The sequence below is a fragment of the Lathamus discolor genome, chromosome 11 (assembly GCF_037157495.1).
Source record: "Lathamus discolor isolate bLatDis1 chromosome 11, bLatDis1.hap1, whole genome shotgun sequence".
NCBI classification, from domain to species: domain Eukaryota; kingdom Metazoa; phylum Chordata; class Aves; order Psittaciformes; family Psittacidae; genus Lathamus; species Lathamus discolor.
In genome coordinates this window covers 11915855-11937359 of record NC_088894.1, presented here as the reverse complement: position 1 = coordinate 11937359, position 21505 = coordinate 11915855, and the positions used below count along the sequence as shown (strand labels likewise).

The 21505-nt window shown below is 45.7% G+C and overlaps 1 protein-coding gene and 1 long non-coding RNA gene across 4 annotated transcripts in view; both read right to left on the bottom strand.

Annotated features, from left to right (window-relative positions):
* Positions 1-21204, bottom strand: part of AHCY (adenosylhomocysteinase) — a 28500-nt gene extending 7296 nt beyond the window's left edge. Inside the window, exons 1-8 of one of the 2 annotated variants that reach the window (XM_065692070.1) lie at positions 21096-21204; positions 19204-19394; positions 16249-16324; positions 14294-14446; positions 9322-9434; positions 6672-6879; positions 5803-5890; positions 5052-5169 (exon numbers count right to left, since the gene is read on the bottom strand). In XM_065692070.1, coding sequence (XP_065548142.1) covers positions 5052-5169; positions 5803-5890; positions 6672-6879; positions 9322-9434; positions 14294-14446; positions 16249-16324; positions 19204-19394; positions 21096-21123 — 975 coding nt within the window. In that variant the 5' untranslated portion in view covers positions 21124-21204. Of the gene's footprint in view, positions 1-5051; positions 5170-5802; positions 5891-6671; positions 6880-9321; positions 9435-14293; positions 14447-16248; positions 16325-19203; positions 19395-20066; positions 20166-21095 lie in introns of those variants that run through there. The other variant, XM_065692071.1, reaches the window with a different exon arrangement.
* On the bottom strand, positions 566-5045 carry LOC136020716 (uncharacterized). Of its 2 annotated transcripts, XR_010615466.1 has the most exons (3): positions 2562-5045; positions 2377-2414; positions 566-1592 (listed from the first exon to the last, which is right to left on the bottom strand). It is a non-coding gene; the product is annotated as an uncharacterized LOC136020716 (long non-coding RNA). The 2 variants fall into 2 exon arrangements; XR_010615465.1 differs by having other exon boundaries at positions 566-2414.
* Positions 21205-21505: the final 301 nt, after the last annotated feature.

Genomic DNA, 21505 nt, shown 5'->3' with positions numbered 1-21505 from the left:
GGTCTGTGTCTCCACCTGTCTTCCCCAGTAATGCTTCAATCACAGCACTGTTCCTATTTCTCGGGTTCATAACACAAATTGTTTTTTGAGCACAGATGATGACAGTAAACACCCCAAACAGAAGCCCTAAACAATACTCTTACTTTCTCCTGTCCAAGGGCAGGACAGCAAGGTAGGGTTAGTAAGAACTCTCTCCACTGAGCAGTTGCAATATTTCTTACGGATGCTGATTCCTCACTGAGGGCCACCAGTGACAGTGCTCAGTCCATCCAAAAAATACCATATGGGTTACTGTAAGATTATGAGAGGAAGAAATGAAACAAAGAAGGAAGCACCCATAAGTAAGAACACTAAAAACCCTGAGAACAGCTACAAGATTATATTTAAGATTTTACTTACAAGGAAGCAGTTGAATACCTTTTCAGTTTTAAAGTCTGGGTGCTTTAGATGTCAAAATGTTATACCCATATAATATTCACACAACTTGCACCTGGCCAGCTGCTCGCTCGGGCAGGGAATCGCATACCTTCAGCAGCTCCTGACATGACTCAGTCAACGCACAGGGTAACGCAGAAAATGCAAATTAATTTATTCCTTCAGAAATAAATACCAAATAGCAGTGGTACCACCAGAGGCTTAAGTCAGAACTGTGGAAACACATCTCATCTATGGACAGATAAACAGGCTGATTCATAAGCTCAAGAAATTGCTACGGAAATAGAAGTCAAGTTATCCAAGCATTAAGTTCATCTCCACACTAACACAAATGCCTCCTTCCTTTCCCCATCAGCATTTAGCTGCTCTGGACCTTCTGTCTGCTTTGCACTTCCCTCCACATCATGACACAAATAATTTATTTTCAGAGGCAAAGTTCATTGATCCCACCCTGAAGCTTCCTTCCCCTCTAGAGCTGAGCTTTCACTACACATCAGTTTCTAATACCAGAGCAGAGCTGCAGAGGGCTGCAGTGCAAACCCATATTCAAAACAACCTGCCAGCTTTTCAGCACTACTTGCTCCTTAACTGTACTTTGAAAACAACAGATGAGTCAGAATGGCACAGTAAGATGTTTTCCATTCCCAAGTACTAAACACTTCTTACACCAGCTCACTACTTGTAAATGGAGACCATATGGTACTGAAAACTACCATGTGAGACACTTTCACAACTACTCTGTACCTCTAGCTGAAGTCTAGGAACCGTCAGCTCCAGTACTGATCCTCTGATCAACCAACAGATGTCTTCCCAGGAGGTCAGAGATTTTTGCTCTTGACTTATATTCCCCTCCCTGCTACAAGATACAGAAAAAAGCTGCCAGGTCTCAGTAAAAATTTAAGTATTTGGAGTTAGTACTTGGTATTCTAAAACATAAGATACCTCACCCAGAACACCAATGTGCAAAACACACATGTTATTCTAAGGATAAGTGCAACATCTCACTCTTTGAACACAGGCCTAGCCTCCCGTTGAGGTCCCCAAAGGACTAGGGACAAGATAACCACAGAAGCATACCTTTGATGAATCTGAGCAACAAAACTGAAAAACCAGCAATGGTTTAATTGGCAAAGTGGTAATTTCCTTCCCAGATTTCACTGTAAGAGCAATTCCATCAATTATTATAATGAATCTTCAACTGCTGCCCTGAGAAAGGTTTCAAGACATGCAGATGAATTCACATGCAGGTGGAGAGGGACAGAAGCTGCAGGATACTGGCTGCATGGAGACCTCATAGCAGCCTTCCAGTATCTGAAGGGGCTTATAAGAATGCTAGGGAGGAACTATTCATTAGGGACTGTAGTGATAAGACAAAGGGTAACAGGTTAAAACTTAAACAGGGGCAGTTTAGATTGGATATAAGGAAGAAGTTCTTTCCTGATAGGGTGCTGAGGCACTGGAATGGGCTGCTCAGGGAAGCTGTGAATGCTCCATCCCTGGCGGTGTTCAAGGCCAGGTTGGACAGAGCCTTGCATGACATGGTTTAGTGTGAGGTGTCCCTGCCCATGGCAGGGGGGGTGGAACTGGATGTTCTTCAGGTCCTTTCCAACCCTAACTATTCTATGATTCTATAATACCTCCTGGGAGCTTGCTTTGAAAGCAAAAGTTAACATGTGTCCTGGAAGAGTCAAACAATTGCAGCAAATTTCTACTTTTAATTTGTTTCAAGCATGGAATTTGGAACTCTGAAGTCACATTTTGCTTTCCACTCCTGCCTGTCCCTCTTTAGGAACAAGTATGCTCTTAGGATGTGTATTAATCCATTCCTGCTCAACTGCCAAGCCACCATGGCTATCAGGAACAGAGAATGAAAAAGAATACTGAAGCTTTTCCACAGCAGAACTTGTTCACATAATACCTCCTCAGCAGGTACTTCCTCACCTTGTCATGCAGGTCTGAAGGTTTTAGGGACAACAAATCTAAACAGACACAAAATGAAGCATAGGGATATATCACCATCACAGCACATAGCATTAAGTACAGCAATAAGAGTCCAACTGGAGACTCAAACTAGTTAACAGTGCTTCAGATTCACCAGTCAAAGCCAGCAAAACCCAAGGACTAACCTGAATCAGACCAGCTTTTTATTGGGCTTGGCAGTGTATACATGATGGGTAAGGAAAAGTCCAAGAGCAGGCCGAGGGTAAAATGCTATTTCCCTCAGTAAATTCTCTCAGCTTCACTATCTGTGCATCAAGCAGAGACAGAGGTGATCTACTCAGAGCTGTGAGAGCTTTACCTTTTACAAGCTTTAGCCGATTCCTTTCAAACAGGTAGGTTTTCAACATTACACCACATGGATGACCTTGACTTCAAATCCACCCTTTTGAAACAGTAATATTTTGGTTTTAACCTGAAATTTGTTACAGCTTTCATACCTTGGACTAACTGCATCTCACTGTACCCAATACATCTGTGACATACTGGCTCCTTCAATAGAGTATATAATGAAAAACAGACTGCTACTCTGCCGATAGTGACACAATTTTTCACACGGACTTTAGGAGCCACATTGAACAGCCATGTGCAGGTAGTTTGTATTTTACCATACCAGCATCCAAGTTAGCCTTCAACAACATACACTTTTTGAGCAGTCCCAGTTCTAGTTTTAAAACCTGAGCTAGCAGAAAGCAAGCAGCCAGCTACAGGCTCCTCTAGGACAAAAGCTGCTGGGCAAAACCAGCTCCACACTAAGGTCATGAGCAAGAACAGACTTGAGTATAGTGAGAACTTGAGGGTATAACTTCAAATATTCAAGTTGAGCCCATGCAGGGTGTCCCAACAGCAAACACAATCCTGAAAAAACTCTTAACTGCTTAGTAACGGTTTGATGTGGGTAGCCAATAAGCCACAGGGGAGCTAACAAAATTGGAAGGGCAGATTAAGATCTACTATGTATGCATGCTTGGGTGTGGTGTTTTTAAAAAAGTAGAAAACCTGTCCCAGAATCCTGCTATCAGCAAGCACGCTCCCTCCTTAGAAGTCAACTAGAAGTCCCACGCCAAGACAGACAAAGCCTGGTTTGCATTATGGTATATTCTCCCTCAAAGCTGGTGTTACAAACCAGTTTTGATTTAGTTTAGTTTCTCTGCTTTGACACAAAGCTGAAAAGCTGAAATTTTAGATCCCCATTTCCCTACTGTCGTGGTTTAAGTGCAGCCGGTAACTTGGAACCATGCAGCTGCTCACTCACTCCCCCTCTTCTTCCCGCCCCCACTCCCAGAGGGATGTGGAGGAGAATCAAAAGAACAGAAATCCCATGGGTTGAGATAAGAACAGTCTGGTAACTAATGCACCATATAAAACCACTACTGCTACCACCACTAATAATAATAATAATAAGGGAACTAAGAAGCGGAAAGAACATAAAACTAAAAGGGGAAAAGAAAACAATAAACACAAGTGATGCACAATACAATTGCTTACCACCCACTTACTGAGCCCCAGCCAGGTGTCTTGTCTCTGCTTCCTCCCAGCTTCTTGTGCCCTTCCTCACTGGCAGAGCATAAGACTGAAAAGTCCTCAAATTAAGTAAGCATTACTTAGCGACAACTAAAAACATCGGTGTGTTATCAGCATTGTGCTCAGACTAAAGTCAAAAACAGAGCACCGCACCAGCTACTAAAAAGGAGAAAAACTTACTGTTACACCTGAACCCAGGACACCTATGTAGCAGCAGCCATAGCTTGAAGTAAATACATGGTGGAACTGCAAGCTGAGGAAGGATAACACATCTGGATAACAAGTCTGCCCACACACAGACTTCTGCTCTACACAGGATTCTAAAATGAAGCCTCTTTGAAGAGAAGTCTGAGTTGGGCAGAACTCCAGATAGGCTTTCCTGAAGCTTCTGACTGAAAAAAAACCTTTGAAAACAGAGCTGTGAATTCTTAAGAACCTTGTCAGAACTCCAGAATTCCCCTGAGATCCACGCTAGTCCTGGCACACAGAACGAAGACCAAGATTGCTCTGGTGCAGAGCACTACATGAGCAAGCAGCTTTGAGAAGAAACTAGGCAACATAAGGGCTCAGTTCTTCAGTTTCATATGGTCTCTATGGTCTGTTCTAGCTTGCTTTTTGAAACTCAGTTATGGCATTGTTTTTAGCTCAGGACTATCAATTTTTAGTTCAGGACTACCAAAGAAAGCACATTTGTATGTCTCCTCACAATACCCCAAGTGTCAAAGCTGACTTCCCATAAGGAATCAACTTGAGGCAATTAATTGTTTACACAGCCACCACCTACCGAGTGGTAGGCTCCTGTTTGTCCAGGAAGTAGGAACACATGGAGAAAGATGCATCCACATGCTGTGCACCTGGGCACTGGCTGGAACCAACTATGTTAATACCAACACAAGAATATGTCATGCAGCTTGTTCCAGTTTAATCACGGAAGAGCAGAGTAGAATCTCCATTCTGATCACCCCAGAGGAACACTGGCTTCCAAGAAAGCTAGAAACACAGAGTACCTTCAGAGAAATACCTCCCTTTCTGGAAACAGACACTGAACAGATACTGCTTTTCGAGCAGTAGAGCTTGCACAAGGGCTGTCTCACCTGAGGTTTAACATTCACCGCCTCTACTGCATTTTCATTCAGCCATTTTGCATCAACTTCCACATCAAAATGGCCAATATTACACACTATGGCATCATCCTTCATCTGCTCAAAGTGCCTGCAAAAAAATAAAAAATAAAAAATATTTACATTCAAAGTTAATGCACAAAAAAAATTCTTCAGCAAAAGAAGATGCTCTGGTCCACAGCTCTGTTCAAGGAGAAATGCTAAGTGCTCACACTGATGGTATTTGACTTCTTTAAGATGTGTGGCTCTGGTAATCTTGCAGGCATGAAAAGTCTACTGGAAAAAAACTCTACAGCTTCTAGGGAAGGAAACTTCCCAGAGATACAAGAGGTTATTGAGGAGAAAATATTTTCCCAGTATGGAAAGTAAAACCATTTTAATTGGTCAAACCTGAAACATGTTTACTCACAGATGGAATCACTTTCAACCCTTACCTACCTCGTTTTTTCATATTTAGCTGTCCTAACAGAGAATATTCTGGAGAATAAGAGCATGAGAGCTATTTATCCCTCTACACCTTTTGTTTCCCCATCATCACGTGCTGTAAGACGGGAACAACTGCAACATGGCAGCATCCAACTGAACCAAAAGACCAAAGCCCCAGTTTCTCACTAAATAGATGCTAAATTCTGATGTCCTGCAATGATTATCTACGTTAACCCTCACCATATTGCTGACAAGTTATGACTGTATTTTTTCACCAAAGCAAGTGGCTAGACCATACCTGCCCTGAACAATGTCAGTGCAGCCAGTGGTGGTAACAAAGATATTGCCTTCTTTGCAGGCCTCCTCCATGGTTGTAACTTCATAACCTGAGAAGAGAAAATGTTATTCCTCTATCCAGCACAAGCACTTATTAAAAAATGAGATACAGTATTTCAAGAAGAAAAGTATGCAAAAAGAATAAGAAGAGTCTGTCCCACCACCTGACCTATGTGGGATGCAAAGTATAAGCATACTTGTCTTACTAAATACAAACATAGCGTCAAAATATCTACCCCTCACCCATCTCCAGTCTGTAGATCTATACATTCAATGCCTTATGGTTGCGGGTGTAGTATCTGGCACAGCACTCAAACTGGATTCAGGAGTCAAGTCTGCAAAGGGAATTACACCCACAACACCGGCAGGTTCTAGTCAGGTATGGAAAGAAATGGGATAAACTGGTACTAAGTACAATTACGCAGTCACTCACATGAAGAGAAGGAGCACAGCTTCCAGAGAGTGCCATGAGCACAGCTGGAACGGCAGAGAGCACGGCATCTTAATGCATGCTGGAGGTTAGAGTGACACAACTTGAAGGTAACAAAGCCGTCCTAAAGCAGGCTTACCATGTTATGACATAGTGGCCCTACCCTACTACAGCCTCTATATCCTTGACTGCAAAGACATCTTCAAGGCCTGCACTAATAAACTCCTTCCCTAACTGCCAGGAAAGAATTCCTACAGTTAAACTGGAGTCACCTCTACCTCAACAGGGATGGAGCTGAAACCCACTAAAACTTCCTTGGCCAGCTATCACTTGATGCTCTACACTGCCGCACACACACCTCTGACACATGCATTAATTTCTGCAGCACCTTCAGTTCTTACCTTCCATGGCTGCCTGCAGTGCGTTGATGGGATCAATTTCAGTGATGATGACTCTGGCTCCAAAGCTCCGCAGGGCCTGAGCGCAGCCTTTGCCCACATCACCATAACCCGCCACAACTGCTACTTTCCCAGCAATCATGACATCTGTCGCACGCTTGATGCCATCGATAAGGGACTCTCTACAACCATAAAGGTTATCAAACTTGCTCTGAGGAAGAAAAAGGAGCAGTTTCAGAGCAGATGCAAGTAAACATTCTTTAAAGAAACAATTGACTCATGCTTGTAGCACAAACCAGGATGCTGTGTACACAGGCATATCTGAGTTCCTTGACCTGATGTCCACCAGTTCTTTGCTGCTGTTTATCAGACAATGAACTGAACAAGCAGACAAAAAACAATGCCAGCAGAATATCTGAACAACTTATTATCATCTTTGCAAGACACATGCACCGTGAAGAAGCAGCAAGGTGCCCACATGAACCATGAGAAACTGGTTCCTGCAGTCCAGGAAGATCAAAATAGCATCTTCTCCCAGGAAGAGTTACACTAATGCTGCCAGAGTGCTCAGATATAGAAAAATCCAGAAAAGAGCCATTCACAACACTGGTCCCTCCAGCCAAAGACCCCTGGATTTCATCTCCTAATGCCCCATCGCAAAACATTCCCCTACTGTAACATTAACACAAGCTTAACAGCCAGACCTCCAAATCAAAGTTCCTATGCTAAGTCAGATGACAAATAATACTCCATTTGAACATAGAACTAACCTCAGAAACATGTTGCTGTACTGAGTTTTGTAATGCCCCTGCCTTTTCTCTTTGGGCACTTTGTTCTGACCAGGAGTGTGGGAGTATAAACAGATTTGATTATCTGAAGAGCTACAGAAGTCAAAAAGTTAAAACCATCTGGCTACTATACTTCCCAACACAGGGTATGAAGAACTCACCACTCACAACAAACTTCTGGTCTCAAAGCCTGCCCTGCTGGTGCTACCGAGCATGTGTACGGTGGTGTAAGCTGTAGACTGAATTCCAAACTATAACAAATTTTTTACAATAAAAGCACAAATTCCATAAGTATATAGATTTATAATAAAAATAAAAATACTGTGACTATGACTCCAATACACCATCTGAGTAAGTTACCAGGTATACGGGCATGCTACTCGCAGCTTCAGAGGCAGGCCGAGGACTAATGTGTAAGAACTTACACTTCAGATCAACAAGATCCTCACTCAGCACTTGTAAGTCTTATCACAGGCACACTTGCCATTAATATTTCAGAAAATTTGTGTCCTTCAAAACTGCAAGCTAGTGCCAGTTGGTAATGCTGTTTTCTAGTCCTCCAGCAGATCTTCTTTGCATTATAAGCCTTCTTACGGAGGAAAACAGCATTGTCAGATTTGATTCCTCATCACCAAATCCCCCAATTACAGAGTCTTCCAGGTGCCTGTGTACTTCCATGCAGGCAAGTTAAGAGAGTGCCAGATGCAGATATCTGTCCCAACACAAAAATACATTTGAGTGGCAAGAGGGAAGAACAGAACTGGATGCTGCCTACTTCTCTCTCCAAACACTAGTATAGGAACCTGGCAACCAACATAAATATCTAACTGGTAGAGCAGGAGTTGTCAGCTCAGTTGCATGTCTTCCTGGAGATGCACAACTGTGCTTAGTACCAATCTTTTACTGGATAAATAACAAACAGCCCTTGAAAGTGAGCACTTGCTTGGCACTAAAGTGAGCTTAACCCGAATCCATTCAAGCTTTTTTAGAAACAGATGAATTTCCAAATCTACTAAAGAGTATTAATAGTTATTCTGCAGGAAGCATAAATCTAGGTGAAAAGGATGCAAAGAGAAAAAGCTTCCTCCAAGAACGAGTGCATTCCAGCCCACTAGCTATGAAAACAATGCCAGATGCCTCTTTGTGAGCAGAAAGGAGATACTCTTAGGGCAGCAAACTGCAGAGAAAGGAGGCCAAACAGTCAGTGAGAACTGCCATGCCCAACAGGATAATGTTAGTATGGTAACTTGAAATAGATTTAGCAACTGGACTTTAAACATGTACATGCATAAAGCCTTAAGCACACCTGTAATTACCACTATAATTCACCTGCATTCAAATAGCACCAGCACTCTTTGAACACCATTCCCCCTCATCCCCGAATTCACTGGGATTTGTCTCAGGAAGCAGTAATACATCTAAGAACAGTATAAATACCTCCTGCCCTGTCCTTTGCAACTGCTGCTCAGAGATATCAGACCTTTTACCAGCCACAAGCTTATGCACACTCCTTTTTCCATCTGGTATCCACCACTTACCTGTGGCTTTTAAGCTACTCAAGAGTGAGGACATGTCCCTTCCCATAGGAACTGTACCCCAGGAGCCATGATCTCCATAGGTGTTTTCACATCAAGATGTAGAAGAATGCATGCCCTTACATATAAAAAAAGCTCTTCATATTCTAACAATATGGCATGTCCCATTAGAGACACCATGGGCTCACTTCAAGGATATGGCAAAAATCTGTTCAGTACCAGATCAAGAATAGCTCCGCAAGAGAAGCAATACTTGCACGGAAATGCTGACATCCCCACACTGAACTGGTCAGACAGCAGAACATAGCAGAAGGGCTCTAGATGCATTACCTTGGTGACAGAGTCATTTACATTGATAGCTGGCACTTTTAGGGTCCCATTGGCCTTCATCTTGTACAGGTTGTGAACTCCAGTGGTTGTCTCTTCTGAAATACCTCTAATTCCTGTGGGGAGAATAAAAGGATTCACCTTAGTTGGAGTTAGCTGTGCTGCAAACCAACACATCCAAGCACTGGGAGCGTATTCCAGAGGCCTAACAAACCCTTTGCAGGAAGCAGGGAAGAGGTAAGAACCCTCATTTTGGTCCACAAACAGCAGTTCGAAACTTCAAGCAAGTTTCTTTCCCCATAAGGCAATTAAAAGAGCAGGACAAAATATTCTTTGGAAAAACAGAAGGGACCAGCTCAAGATGCACACCTCCAGCTGAGCCACCGGCTTTGCCCAGAGGGCAATCAAAGCTGTCGGCCATGGACAGGGACAACTTCCACCAGACCAGGTTGCTCCAAACCCAGTCCAACCTAGTCCCAAACACTCATAACAGAATTTGCACCAGTCTCAATGGAGTTTAAAAGCCACTACATTTCCCTTTTCCTTCCCAGAGCACCAGGTTGAAGCACTGGCACTCTCTGTCACAAGAAGGAAATGAGACCAACTAAGCCAGAAGTAAACGGAGTAGATATTAGGCTGATTTATACCCAGAGGTCTGTAATCCCAAACCTCACACCAAGCCTACAGTACCTGCACTTCCCAGAGGGTTACCTGAAGAGAGAACAAATTCAGGCTTCAGCACAGTTAGGACTTACTTAGAGGGGACAGAGCAGTTAAACAACATTGCCTCGTGCACAGCTAAATACAGCATCTGTAGTTAAGTTACCCAAAAGTATCAATATCCCAGTTCAGCTGCTTAGATCAAGTACAATCATCCCTGTGTGAAGGAAATCGGGGGGAGGTCACAGCAGAAACCTCCCGTTCAAACCCGTCCTCTCTCTCCTCAGGTGTATCTGGCAACCAGGAGACACACTTATCCTTCAAAAGCTCTCCAGGCTGACTTTCCTAAGCTTAGTGCAATTTTAAAGACAGTCTGCTACGTGAACCTCACATCAGACACACCAGCAGGTTTCCTTCTCTGAAGGCCACCTGCCTGCTGCCCCCAGGTGACATTTAGAACTGCTCTAAACTGCTTTGCAACTCCACTGAAAGTCCTGCCTACACCACTCAACTTCAATGCCAGAGTGACTTCAGTGACTGCTAAGGGCCTACACTAAGGAAAAGGTTGAATTACACTGAAAAAGCCTTGCTAAGCACTTGGCTCCCCTGTATTTCTTACCTGGTCAATGAGCAAGTCTGCATCAATGGATCACAAGTGATCCAATCTTCTCTACTGTTTCTCAATAGCAGTCTTCTGCACAGATGCCAGAGACCGCCCTTGCACAAGTTCAGATGACTTTCTCCTTTGTTCAGTTCTACTTCAACCATTCCTACCTTTAATCTTACTTCTAAGGGCATTTAATTTAGTGGAATAAGCCCAAAGTAACAAGGCCATTCTGCCCTCCAACAGCAGGCATGATGAGAGAGAGAAAAAGCTTGCTGAGCATTTCCACACAGCTATTTAACACATCTCCTAGATGAAGTAGGCTTGAATAGCCCTACTTTCGACTGTTAGCTGCACACTAGTACTGAACTAACTTCTATTTAAATTAGAAGCTGCTGAAGCTTAGAAGACAGGCAGTTCCCTTTGAAATTAGCCCAGAAAACTTGATCAGCCTTTAAATGACAAGTAGCCTTTTCAGATGCTGCATGCCAAAATGCCTCCTCTGCTCACAGTAAAGTCTTCCCACACACCGTGCGTGCTCTTCTAATGTTGCTTTTGTCCTACCTCTCACCCAAAGAGGTAAAATATCACCGCAAGCCCTTAGGATATATTAGCCTCTGTTATCATCAAGATAATAAAAACAGATGCTACACAGCTTCATTTAAGCAGTGTTTGCATCAAAGGGCTAAGCAAGGAACTTCATTAAATGAGATCAAGACTACTCAGTGGTACATTCTGGAAGTTTTGCTGTTTCTAAGGAGCAATGGACTGAAAGGTTGAACAGATCAAGTTCTGTCACACTCCTGAGATCAGTCTTTAATTAGTTTACTAAATTAAAAGCACATAGTGCACACATTCTGGCACATATGGCATCCTGTCTAGACTCTACAAATACAGTAGAAAAGCTATCCCCATGAATTCAGGGAGCAATCCCAGGCAGCAGGGTGTTTATCATCAATGGCAGACTAGAGATGGATGGCCAAGACAGGAGACACTTCAACAGCCACTGCCCTGCTGCACCATACTATACCAGTCCCTTCCACACCAGGACCACACGAGTAAGAAGGAGCAAAGGGCTGCAGAGGACAAAACAGAAGACAGCAGGAGGGATTGAAGTGTGAAAGGAGCTCAGCACGAGGACCCAGAAGAACAAGGACATCAACTGAGGTGCTTCATGTGCATGGCAAAGAAGCAACTCTGCGAAAGAGTATGAATGTGGAAAATGCATTTTTTTTGGCCTCTGACAATGCCAGGAAGACACAGAGGCATGATCAGCTGTGGTATGGCAGGAACACAGGAGATCATGAACATCAGACAGAGGCAATCTAGAAAGAAGACCTTTGGCAGAAGAGAGGATCCCAGCATGGCTTAGCAGACACCAATGAAAACCTCTCATTACAGTTCAAGTAAGATGTTGACTGTTGGATTACTAGGGACATCAGGCTGAGGATGAAGGAGAAGCTGAGGCCTGTTACACAGAAGCAGCTTCCTCTCTTCCTGCTGCCCCTACCCACATCAGCACACAGATGTGGAGCAGCCCCAGACTTTTCCCCTCACACAGCCATATCCATGGGTGGCCACCTTCAAATTTTGCCCCCATAGCTCCCTCTTAAAGCAGTGCAAGAATAAGCACTGATCCAGAAGGTTTTCACAGCAACCTCACCTCTACGGACCTAGAATGAATATTAGTACACCGCACTGTATCAGTATAATCTCCACCACATATCACTTTCCAATGTTCTTCACATCCCAGATCAAGCGTGCCCTTTAGCAACACTGGGTGTCTGCAGCTTGCAGCAGCACAGATGATGGACACTGGGAGAGCTCAGGAGAAGCCACGTCTGGGAGGCACAGGTCAGCTCCTGCAGGTCATGCCAAATTCTACTCAGATAAATCCTTTTACATAAACATGTGTCAGCAACACCACACCGATCAGTTTTTTAGTTTGTTTCACTAACTTACACTGAAGATAAGCTAAAGCAAGAGCCCCAATCCTGACTCCATCAGCATCTTGACTAACAAGCTGGATGAGTCAATGCCTTGTAGTTTATAAGGTAGAAAACTGTTCCCTTTCCAAGAAAGGTTACAAGTTGCCATGACTTCACCCAGAAGTGCGTTAAGATGAAGAAAAAGCATTAATGGTAAAAATAATAACTGCAAGCAGACATTGAACAATTCTAAAACACAGCCCATTTCCAGGAAGGCTGAAAGCCTTGGCAAGCCAGCTGTACCACTGGTACAGGTTATGGGCACTGTGAATGATGGCCAGGACAGGTCACTGCAGCTTATCGGTCCTGCCTGACCAATTTGGTGGCCTTCTATGACGGGGCTACAGAATTGACGGACAAGGGTAAAGCAGTTGATGTCATCTACCTGGACTTGAGCAAAGCGTTTGGCACTGTCCCACACAACATCCTTCTCTCTAAATTGGAGAGATATCAATTTGATGGATGGACCATTCGGTGGATAAAGAACTGGCTGGATGGCCACACACAAAGAGTTGTGGTCAATGGCTCAACGTCAGGCTGGAGACAGGTAACGAGTGGTGTCCCTCAGGGATCGGTGTTGGGACCGGTCTTGTTAAACATCTTCATCGCTGACATGGACAGTGGGATTGAGTGCGCCCTCAGCAAGTTTGCCGATGACACCATGCTGTGTGGTCCGGTTGATACGCTGGAGGGAAGGGATGCCATCCAGAGGGACCTTGACACGCTTGTGAGGTGGGCTGATGCCAACCTTATGAAGTTCAACCACAACAAGTGCAAGGTCCTACACCTGGGTCAGAGCAATCCCAGGCACAGCTACAGACTGGGCAAAGAAGAGATACAGAGCCACCCTGCAGAGAAGGACTTGGGGGTGTTGGCCGATGAGAAAATGAACATGAGCCAGCAGTGGGTGCTCGCAGCCCAGAAACCAACCGTATCCTGGGCTGCATCAAAAGCAGCGTGACCAGCAGGGCTAAAGAGGTGATCCTGCCCCTCTACTCTGCTCTTGTGAGACCTCACCTGGAGTATTGTGTGCAGTTCTGGTGTCCTGAACATAAAAAGGACATGGAACCGTTGAACCAAGTCCAGAGGAGGGCCACGAGGATGATCAGGGGCTGGAGCACCTCCCGTATAAAGACAGGTTGAGGAAGTTGGGGCTGTTCACCTGGAGAAGAGAAGGCTGCGTGGAGACCTCATAGCAGCCTTCCAGTATCTGAAGGGGGCCTATAGGGATGCTGGGGAGGGACTCTTCGTCAGGGACTGTAGTGACAGGACAAGAGGTAACGGGTTAAAACTTCAACAGGGGAAGTTTAGATTGGATATAAGGAGGAAATTCTTTCCTGTTAGGGTGGCGAGACACTGGAATGGGCTGCCCAGGGAGGTTGTGAATGCTCCATCCCTGGCAGTGTTCAAGGCCAGGTTGGATGAAGCCTTGTGTGGGATGGTTTAGTGTGAGGTGTCCCTGCCCATGGCAGGGGGGTTGGAACTATATGATCTTGAGGTCCTTTCCAACCCTAACTATTCTATGATTCTATGATTCTTATATACTAAAAAGCAGAGATGGAAGCAGCTCCTGCAGGTAAGATGCTTTGGTCTTGGCCTGTAAGCAGTTTTCATAGACTCACAGCTTGTTTGCACATGCCCGTCTCTACCCCACCCACAGAAAGAGACTGCACAAACAGCCTCCAAAGCAGAACTGTGCCTGGCAAAGCCAAATACCACTCACCTTTCAAGAGCTGTGGGTATTTGGTATGAACTAGATTGGTAAGATCTCCACCATCATCCAAAATCATGTTGAGGGGCTGCCCATCCTTGAAGTACAGGGTCTGCTCAATGCACCACAAATATTCCTCATCTGTCTCCCCTTTCCAGGCAAACACTACACAAGAACAAACACACACAATTAGCCAGTTTCTTACTCAGCATGTGGTAAAGCAGCCAAAGGAAGACTTCATTAGCAGCTCTCAGAAGCAGACAGACAGATTATTATCTGTGCCTGCAGGTCAGAAGAGACATTTGAATTGAAAAAAGGATTTCAGAATGAGCAGGAATGAAATCACATTGCTTTCTGTTCCAGGGCAGAAACTTGGTCAAATTTTGAGGCTTCACTGCTCTCTTTATCCTTCTTCCATGTTAAGAGAGAGAAGGCAAAGCAAACCAAACCAGATACATCCGCAACACTCACATGCTTCCCTAATACACCCTATGTTACTAGGAATTAGAAATAGCCACTGGATATATTTATATAGACAAATGAAAACACAACTACAGCATTTTCTAGCACAGCAGAAAAGAGGGACTAAAATTTAGCAGCAAACTTATCAGCAAGTTTTAAACTTCAGCCTCTAGCACAGCACCAAAATCCAAGATACCATACCTTGTCAGCTTGTAATAGGGTATACGTCTGTATTGGTACATCTAACACCAGCAACATGCTGCAACCACTAGCATGTTGTATCTAGCAGTATTTCTGCCTTTCCCGGCATTTGTACTGGATTCATACTATACTTCAGCCTCAGTGGTATTCAGTCCATTCAAACACATATTAGGGATGACTTACACACCCCAACATCGGGCTAAATTCTTATGTTTTCCACTGTTTACACAGAAAATTAACCTTGAGCTATGAAGAGCCAATCATGCAATTGCCCTTTCTGAAGGGGCAAATCAGTATCCTATATTGTATCCAAAGGATCAGCATCTTGTAAATTCAGTACGTGAAGTGCAGTATTAACAAAAAGAGCAAGTTTCACAAAACAAGGATACCAAGAGGAGAGGTCAAAAACTTAGACAAACATTCTACCTGTAAACTGCTCTTCATCTGAGTTTTGGGTGTTGAGAGCAGTGAGGAAGTCAACATCCTAACATCAGATCTAGAGTCCCATCTGGTCCTTTGACATCAGATGCCAGAGACAGGCAGAGGACATGTTACCTGCAGCTACTAATGAAGGGACCACTTTCTTGTGTTACCTTAGAATGGACAGAGCTGTGGAAGGACTTCTGGCACTATTGAATTGTATGAAAAACACCTCCCAAAGCAAAAAAAACCAGGCTGCCAGAAACCAGATCTAACCTCTGCAAGCATCCAGACTCAAGCTATGCAGTTCCCAGCACAGAGCTAGGAGGACTGCATGTCCTTAAGCCAACACAGCAGACAGCTTAATGTATCTGCAAGGACTGCCTCTCTATTGGAAGGTGACAGTAACAGAACAGCAGCATCTTGGTAAAGTGCTTCAGGGACATTAGGCAGCAACACAGCTGGCCTAGATCTAGCCTAAAAATATCTTGAGGATTGACACTGTCACTGTAACATATCACACTACCATCAAGATCCCTTCCCCAACCCCTATTTAGCACCAAGCTTGCTGGAAAGCACCGAACACCACCATCTACACACACCTAAACACCAATCCATTTAATTACCCAAGCCCATTCAATCAGCTTAAAGCTGGTAACATCCAGCCAGGCTCTTCCATAGGCCAACACCAGCCACTGTTAGGAGTGCTACACACAGTCTGATGCAAAGCTTGAATCAAACATCCTGTTTGGTAACAATCACTACTTTTTGATGGGCTACTTCTATCCTGAAGCTTGTTCAGAAGAGCTTGTTTTGTAGTTTGATTTAGCTGGAACAGGCAGTACACCCCAACTCAGAGCCAAATTAGAACATTGAAAACTTACCAGGGATACCAGCTTTTGCAATAGCAGCTGCAGCATGGTCCTGCGTGGAGAAAATGTTGCAGCTTGACCATTGTACCTGGAAAACAATCCAAGTTTTGTTTGCTGAACAAAGTTCTGAGATATCAGGCACTCTCTTCCAGACACAGGAGGTGAAGAGGGAGCAAGAGCAGAAAGGCATATTAGTGCAGGTTCTTGCCTTTCTTAGTAGCTCTGAAAGGTTAAGGTGAAAATCAAGTGACTAGGCCTGGGGAAATAATGTCACTTGAGGAGAGAATATAATGGAGCTTTAGCTGTGCTGCATACTTGTTCATGAGAGCTTATTCATGAGACCTTATTCATGAGAGCTTCTGCCATGCAGCCAGAGCACACATTCAGCTATAGATCTGCAGGAAGTGCACAGTAGGGTGGGTTTTAGAAAGTTTTGGTCAATAAAGTTCAGATTTTCAGAACAGCCACATAGCAGATGTCCACTGAGGGATATGGATATGCGGCCACACACTTGCTGACACTCAGAAGGGTCAGAAATGCAGCTGAAACTACACTTGATCAAACAGGCATTCTCCCAAGATTATGCTGACCCACCTCCCTCTCTGTGCTCCAGTCATAGAAGCTTTTCCAGCTGAGCTAAGCATTTTCCACACTAGGCTCAGGCACCTAGAAAAGCAATAGCATATTGCTGAGTTGCATTGAAAAGTATCTACATACTTACTGCACCTCCCCAGCAGGCACAAAACCCAGCACATCACAGAGCCACACACAAGTTCTCACTGCAGGGCTGACTGGCAGGTTTTTGCATGCTTATTTGTAACAGAGCTCGAGGAAAGAGAGCAATAAGGCATAATCCTTCAGCCTGTTTCCAGATACTTATCCCACTTTATCAATAATTGACACTTCAAAGTAAGGGCTGCAGTAGGAAGCACCTCATCTGAGCCTACACGATACATGTCAGTGAAAACACAAATGGAAGGAGCACAGGAAAAACAAACTTATGACCATAAGCACTGCACTTCCTCATCTGGGTTGTACAGATGACACTGGCAGATGTCATGACATTCAAAGCATACAAAATACCTGTCTATTGGTTACACTTCAAGTACTTGATACAAGACATCAGCCATTTCAACTGCATCCTCAGATCTATAACACCAGTTTGTGATAACAGCATAGACCCTAGAATAACGAGCATATCCGATGGGCTCAGAGCCAATATTTACATCACTGGTTATGAAGATAATGCATTTTTAGTACAATTTTAGAACTCAGGCACTCTGAGGGAGAGAGTATTTATTCTATCTTTGCTAACCTAGCCAACAAAGGGGTACCAAGATAACTATGCTGTAGTGAGCTACATGGTCATTCTGTAGGGCATGGTTTCATTAGTTTCACTCCTCCCTCTTAGGCACCAAAGTTCTGGCAGAACAGATGAACCAGGGCTAAATCCAAACCCAAGCCAAAGTCTAAAATAAATAAATGTAAGTCTAAACTAAATAAATGCAAGCATTGGGAAAAGGAAAGAGCTAACATGACCGCACACATCTTAAAAACACAACCATGTTTATGCACTTATGCTTAGAAGAACCAAATCTCTGCAGGTACTTCCCTGAATGACTTAGATGAATCCCACACAAACTAATTGGGGATTGTACTCAGAATAGAACAGCTTGGCAATGTTCAAGTAAGCACACAGCTTCTGCCCAGGCCAGCCATGCTGACATACAGCAACCAACAGTAGCAGCAAGGAGCTTTCCAAATTTCAGTGGCTACTGCTTTCTTTTAAATCCTGTGGAGGGACAAGAGTTTCATATACAGAGTAGCTGGCATAAAGCCAGGACTAGCTCCACAAAGCTCTCTTTCAGTCTTGCATCATTAGCAACTGTGGAACAACCCTGAACAGGCTGAAGAATACCCCGCACAACAGCAGGTACCTACCCTGCCCAGGCTGAGCTGGCATGTTTCTAGACCTACCCTCTCCACTTTTTGAGGAAATGCCTTAGTTGCTACAGAGAAAGCTTCCCTTTCTCCCAGTGCCTTTTGATCCGCATGACACTGCTCAACTCATTCAGCAATTCACAGGGAGGGATCCCATATAAAGCACCTCTGGGCAGCCTGAGTTCAGACAGCTAAACTTCTGGAAGGAGCTTCAGATCACATACATACCTAACATAATTCATGATCAGGTTCCAGTCAGCTCCCTGCTGCTCAGCATGTGAGCTACATGAATTGTGCTCAGATGCCTGACTCTCCTCATGCCCTGCACAATGAACACTCAGCAGTGATGTCTGGACTTCAGCCAGCAAGCCAGGCAGAGGACACCACACAGTAAATGGCTTACAGGTATCTCAGTATTTCATACAGACCAGGGTAACTGGTCCATAGTCACACAACAAATTCAAAGTCATCGGGGTCCGCAGTCACTGATCACTGAGCTGCACTGCCTCTGTGTTGTTTACCTGCATAGCTAAAGGGCCAGCACGAGCTCTTCGGAAGCTTCACTGGTTTTTTGCTGACTTTACCAGGGCACAGTGTAGCTGTTAATACAGGCTAATCTGTGCTGGAGGCTGTCACTGAGCTTCCACATTAGTAGCAACAACTATATGTGCACGAGCATAACATCACTGTGTGGTACCAGCTTTCAGCACTGCTGCTCAGGGTGCCGTACACACAACTGCTGGAGCCGCTGCAGCCAGCAACGAAGCCCAGAACAGCCACTCATGAAGATGCAGCTTGTCCAGAGGAAAGACACATACCACATCCCAGAGGTGTATGCAGAGCAGGTGACAAGTTCTTTGCTTAAGGACAGAAGACATAGTCCATCCACCTGGGGACTGCAGCACAGTCTGTTCCAAAAATTACAGCCAATTGCCAAAACTCCTAAGGTACTTCTATAAGCAGAAGCAGTACCCTAGGCAGAACATTATCTAAGAGCACACTAAAGGAGAAACTCAGGCACTTTACCTCAGCTCCCAGCTTGATAAGGGTCTCTATGAGAACTGCTGTCTGCACAGTCATGTGAAGGCAACCGGCGATACGTGCACCTTTCAGTGGCTTCGATGCAGCATACATCTCCCGCATCTTCATCAGCCCTGGCATCTCATTCTCTGCAATCTCAATGGCCTTGCGACCCCACTCTGCAAGGCTGATGTCAGCTGCAAGAGAAGGACAGCTGTCAGAGCTGAAGTAGCAAAGACTCTGGTATCTGTTCATACTCTTGTGGGTAGGCACTGGCTGCAGCAGCTGAACAACCAGCAACAGCTGGCAGACAGAGTTGGGCAAACAGACCCTATTCCAGTTACTCCCTGGTTTTTCACTATGGTACACAGGCTTCCAAACAAGTTTAGAGCTAACTTAACAGCCCCTCTGGAAAAAGTGTGCTGCTGTATGAGCATATTCATCAGCACGATCTAATGTGCAGACATTCCAAGCGCCTTTAATTTGGTACGCCCCAGCCCTAAGTGTTCCTCCTTGCAGAGACTGCCCAAAGGCCTGACACCTCCTAGAGATTTACTTCCACAGGATTAAGACACGCATGGAGGGGCTGCTGGTATGGCAATAGCTTCCCCACATTACAGCACAGATAGCATGGCAGCTGCCAAGTGCACCAGGAGCTGAGTCCAGCCCAGCTGCCCCTCTTAAGAGTTGTGCTGCAGGGTTCCTACCCCCTTATACCCACAAAGATTATTTTCAAGGCCCCACAACTACCTTAAATACAAGTCTACAGCTGCTTTATAAAAAGGATCTGGACTAGAAAAGTCCAGGAAAAAAAAAATGAACAAAAGACTTCCAAGATGCTAACTTGTAGTAGAAAATACCATGCTCACCATGGATGCCTGATTCCAGCCTTGAAAAGGCAAGGGTCAAACAGCTGGTGCCTAGGTGCAGCACTCCGCAGCGTCAGCCACTACCCAGTGGCCCTCTTGCTTGGTTGGCTCTTTCAGGCATGACAGAAGCTTACCATTTCATTAAGAAACATGGTCAGATAGTTTTCTTTCACCTGCCTGGTGAACACAGGCCATTGAAAGCACTTGAGAACACCAGGCAGGACCTCAGAGTCAGACTGCGTGTGTAATACAGACAAGCTAATTGCATTCTGCTCCTGAATGAAGCCTGGAGGCCACTGAAACCACTGCCTCTGCTTCGGCTGACTGGTGCTCAGCTGTTACACCAACTAGAGACTGCAAAAATCCACGGCAGGGGAAGGGCCATGGAAACAATTCTATCAGGAGAGGGAGGTCTTGAATCTCACCCCCTTAACGGCTCCATAGCTTTACCAGGGCTGCTTAAAAAAAAATAATGAAAATAATAAGATAAAAAACCTGGCAGAATTTAATCCACAGCCTCCAGGCTAAATGCGTTATAAATCTCAGCCTTATAGGCTAAGGTTCTTCTCTTTGAATTTAGCCTTCAAAGAGCACACAACTCTGCAGAAAAATTAGGGGGGTTTTGTTGTTTTTTTTTCTCTGTGGAGTTTCAGGTCTACAGAAACAGCCGCCAAAGCCTGCGGGGAAGCGTGCCGCACAGGCCCCAGACTCAAACACTCCTGTCCGGAGCGAAAGCCCGTCCCAGCGGAGCTGGGGGCAGAGCAGAGGCCGTGGGCCCCGGGGCAGGAGAGCAGCAGAATGCCGGGTTGAAGAGCCGCGGCAGGAAGGGCCGGCAGCTCCCGCGCGACGGGCACGGCCCGCCGAGCCCCGCTCCTTCCCCGCGGGTGCCCGGCAGCACACGCGGCGGCTCGGCCAGCGGGCTGCTGCCATCTTCCCCCCGCGGCCGCATCCAGCCGCGGCTCCCCTGCGCGGCGCTGCGGCAGCAGGCCAGGCCCGCAGCGCTGCCCCGGCCGCGGGGCTCGCACTCACCCACTTTGTACGGCAGCCGGTCCGACATGCTGGCGGGCCGCGGCAGCCGGCGACGGAGGAGGGAAGAGGGGCTCCAAGCGCGCCTTAAGTAGAGGCCGTGCCTCCGCCTGCGCGGGGCGGGGCCGGGCCGGGCCGGGCTGGGCTGGGCCGCGCCGGGCCGAGGCCGCTACGAGCGAGAGGGGACCGGGCGGCCCAAGCGCATGGGCCCGCGGCCAGCCCGCCTCCCGCGGCCGGACGGGCCTCGGATCCCCCTGCGGCCTGGGCCATCCCCAAAAGCTGCCCCCCCCCCAGTACCACGGTAGGCTCCAGAGGCCTCCTCTGCTCCGGGCCAGACCCAGACCCGGACCCAAGCCAGTGCAGGGCAGGCTCTGGTACCTGGAGCGGTCTTGCCACCCACCACCACGGGTGCC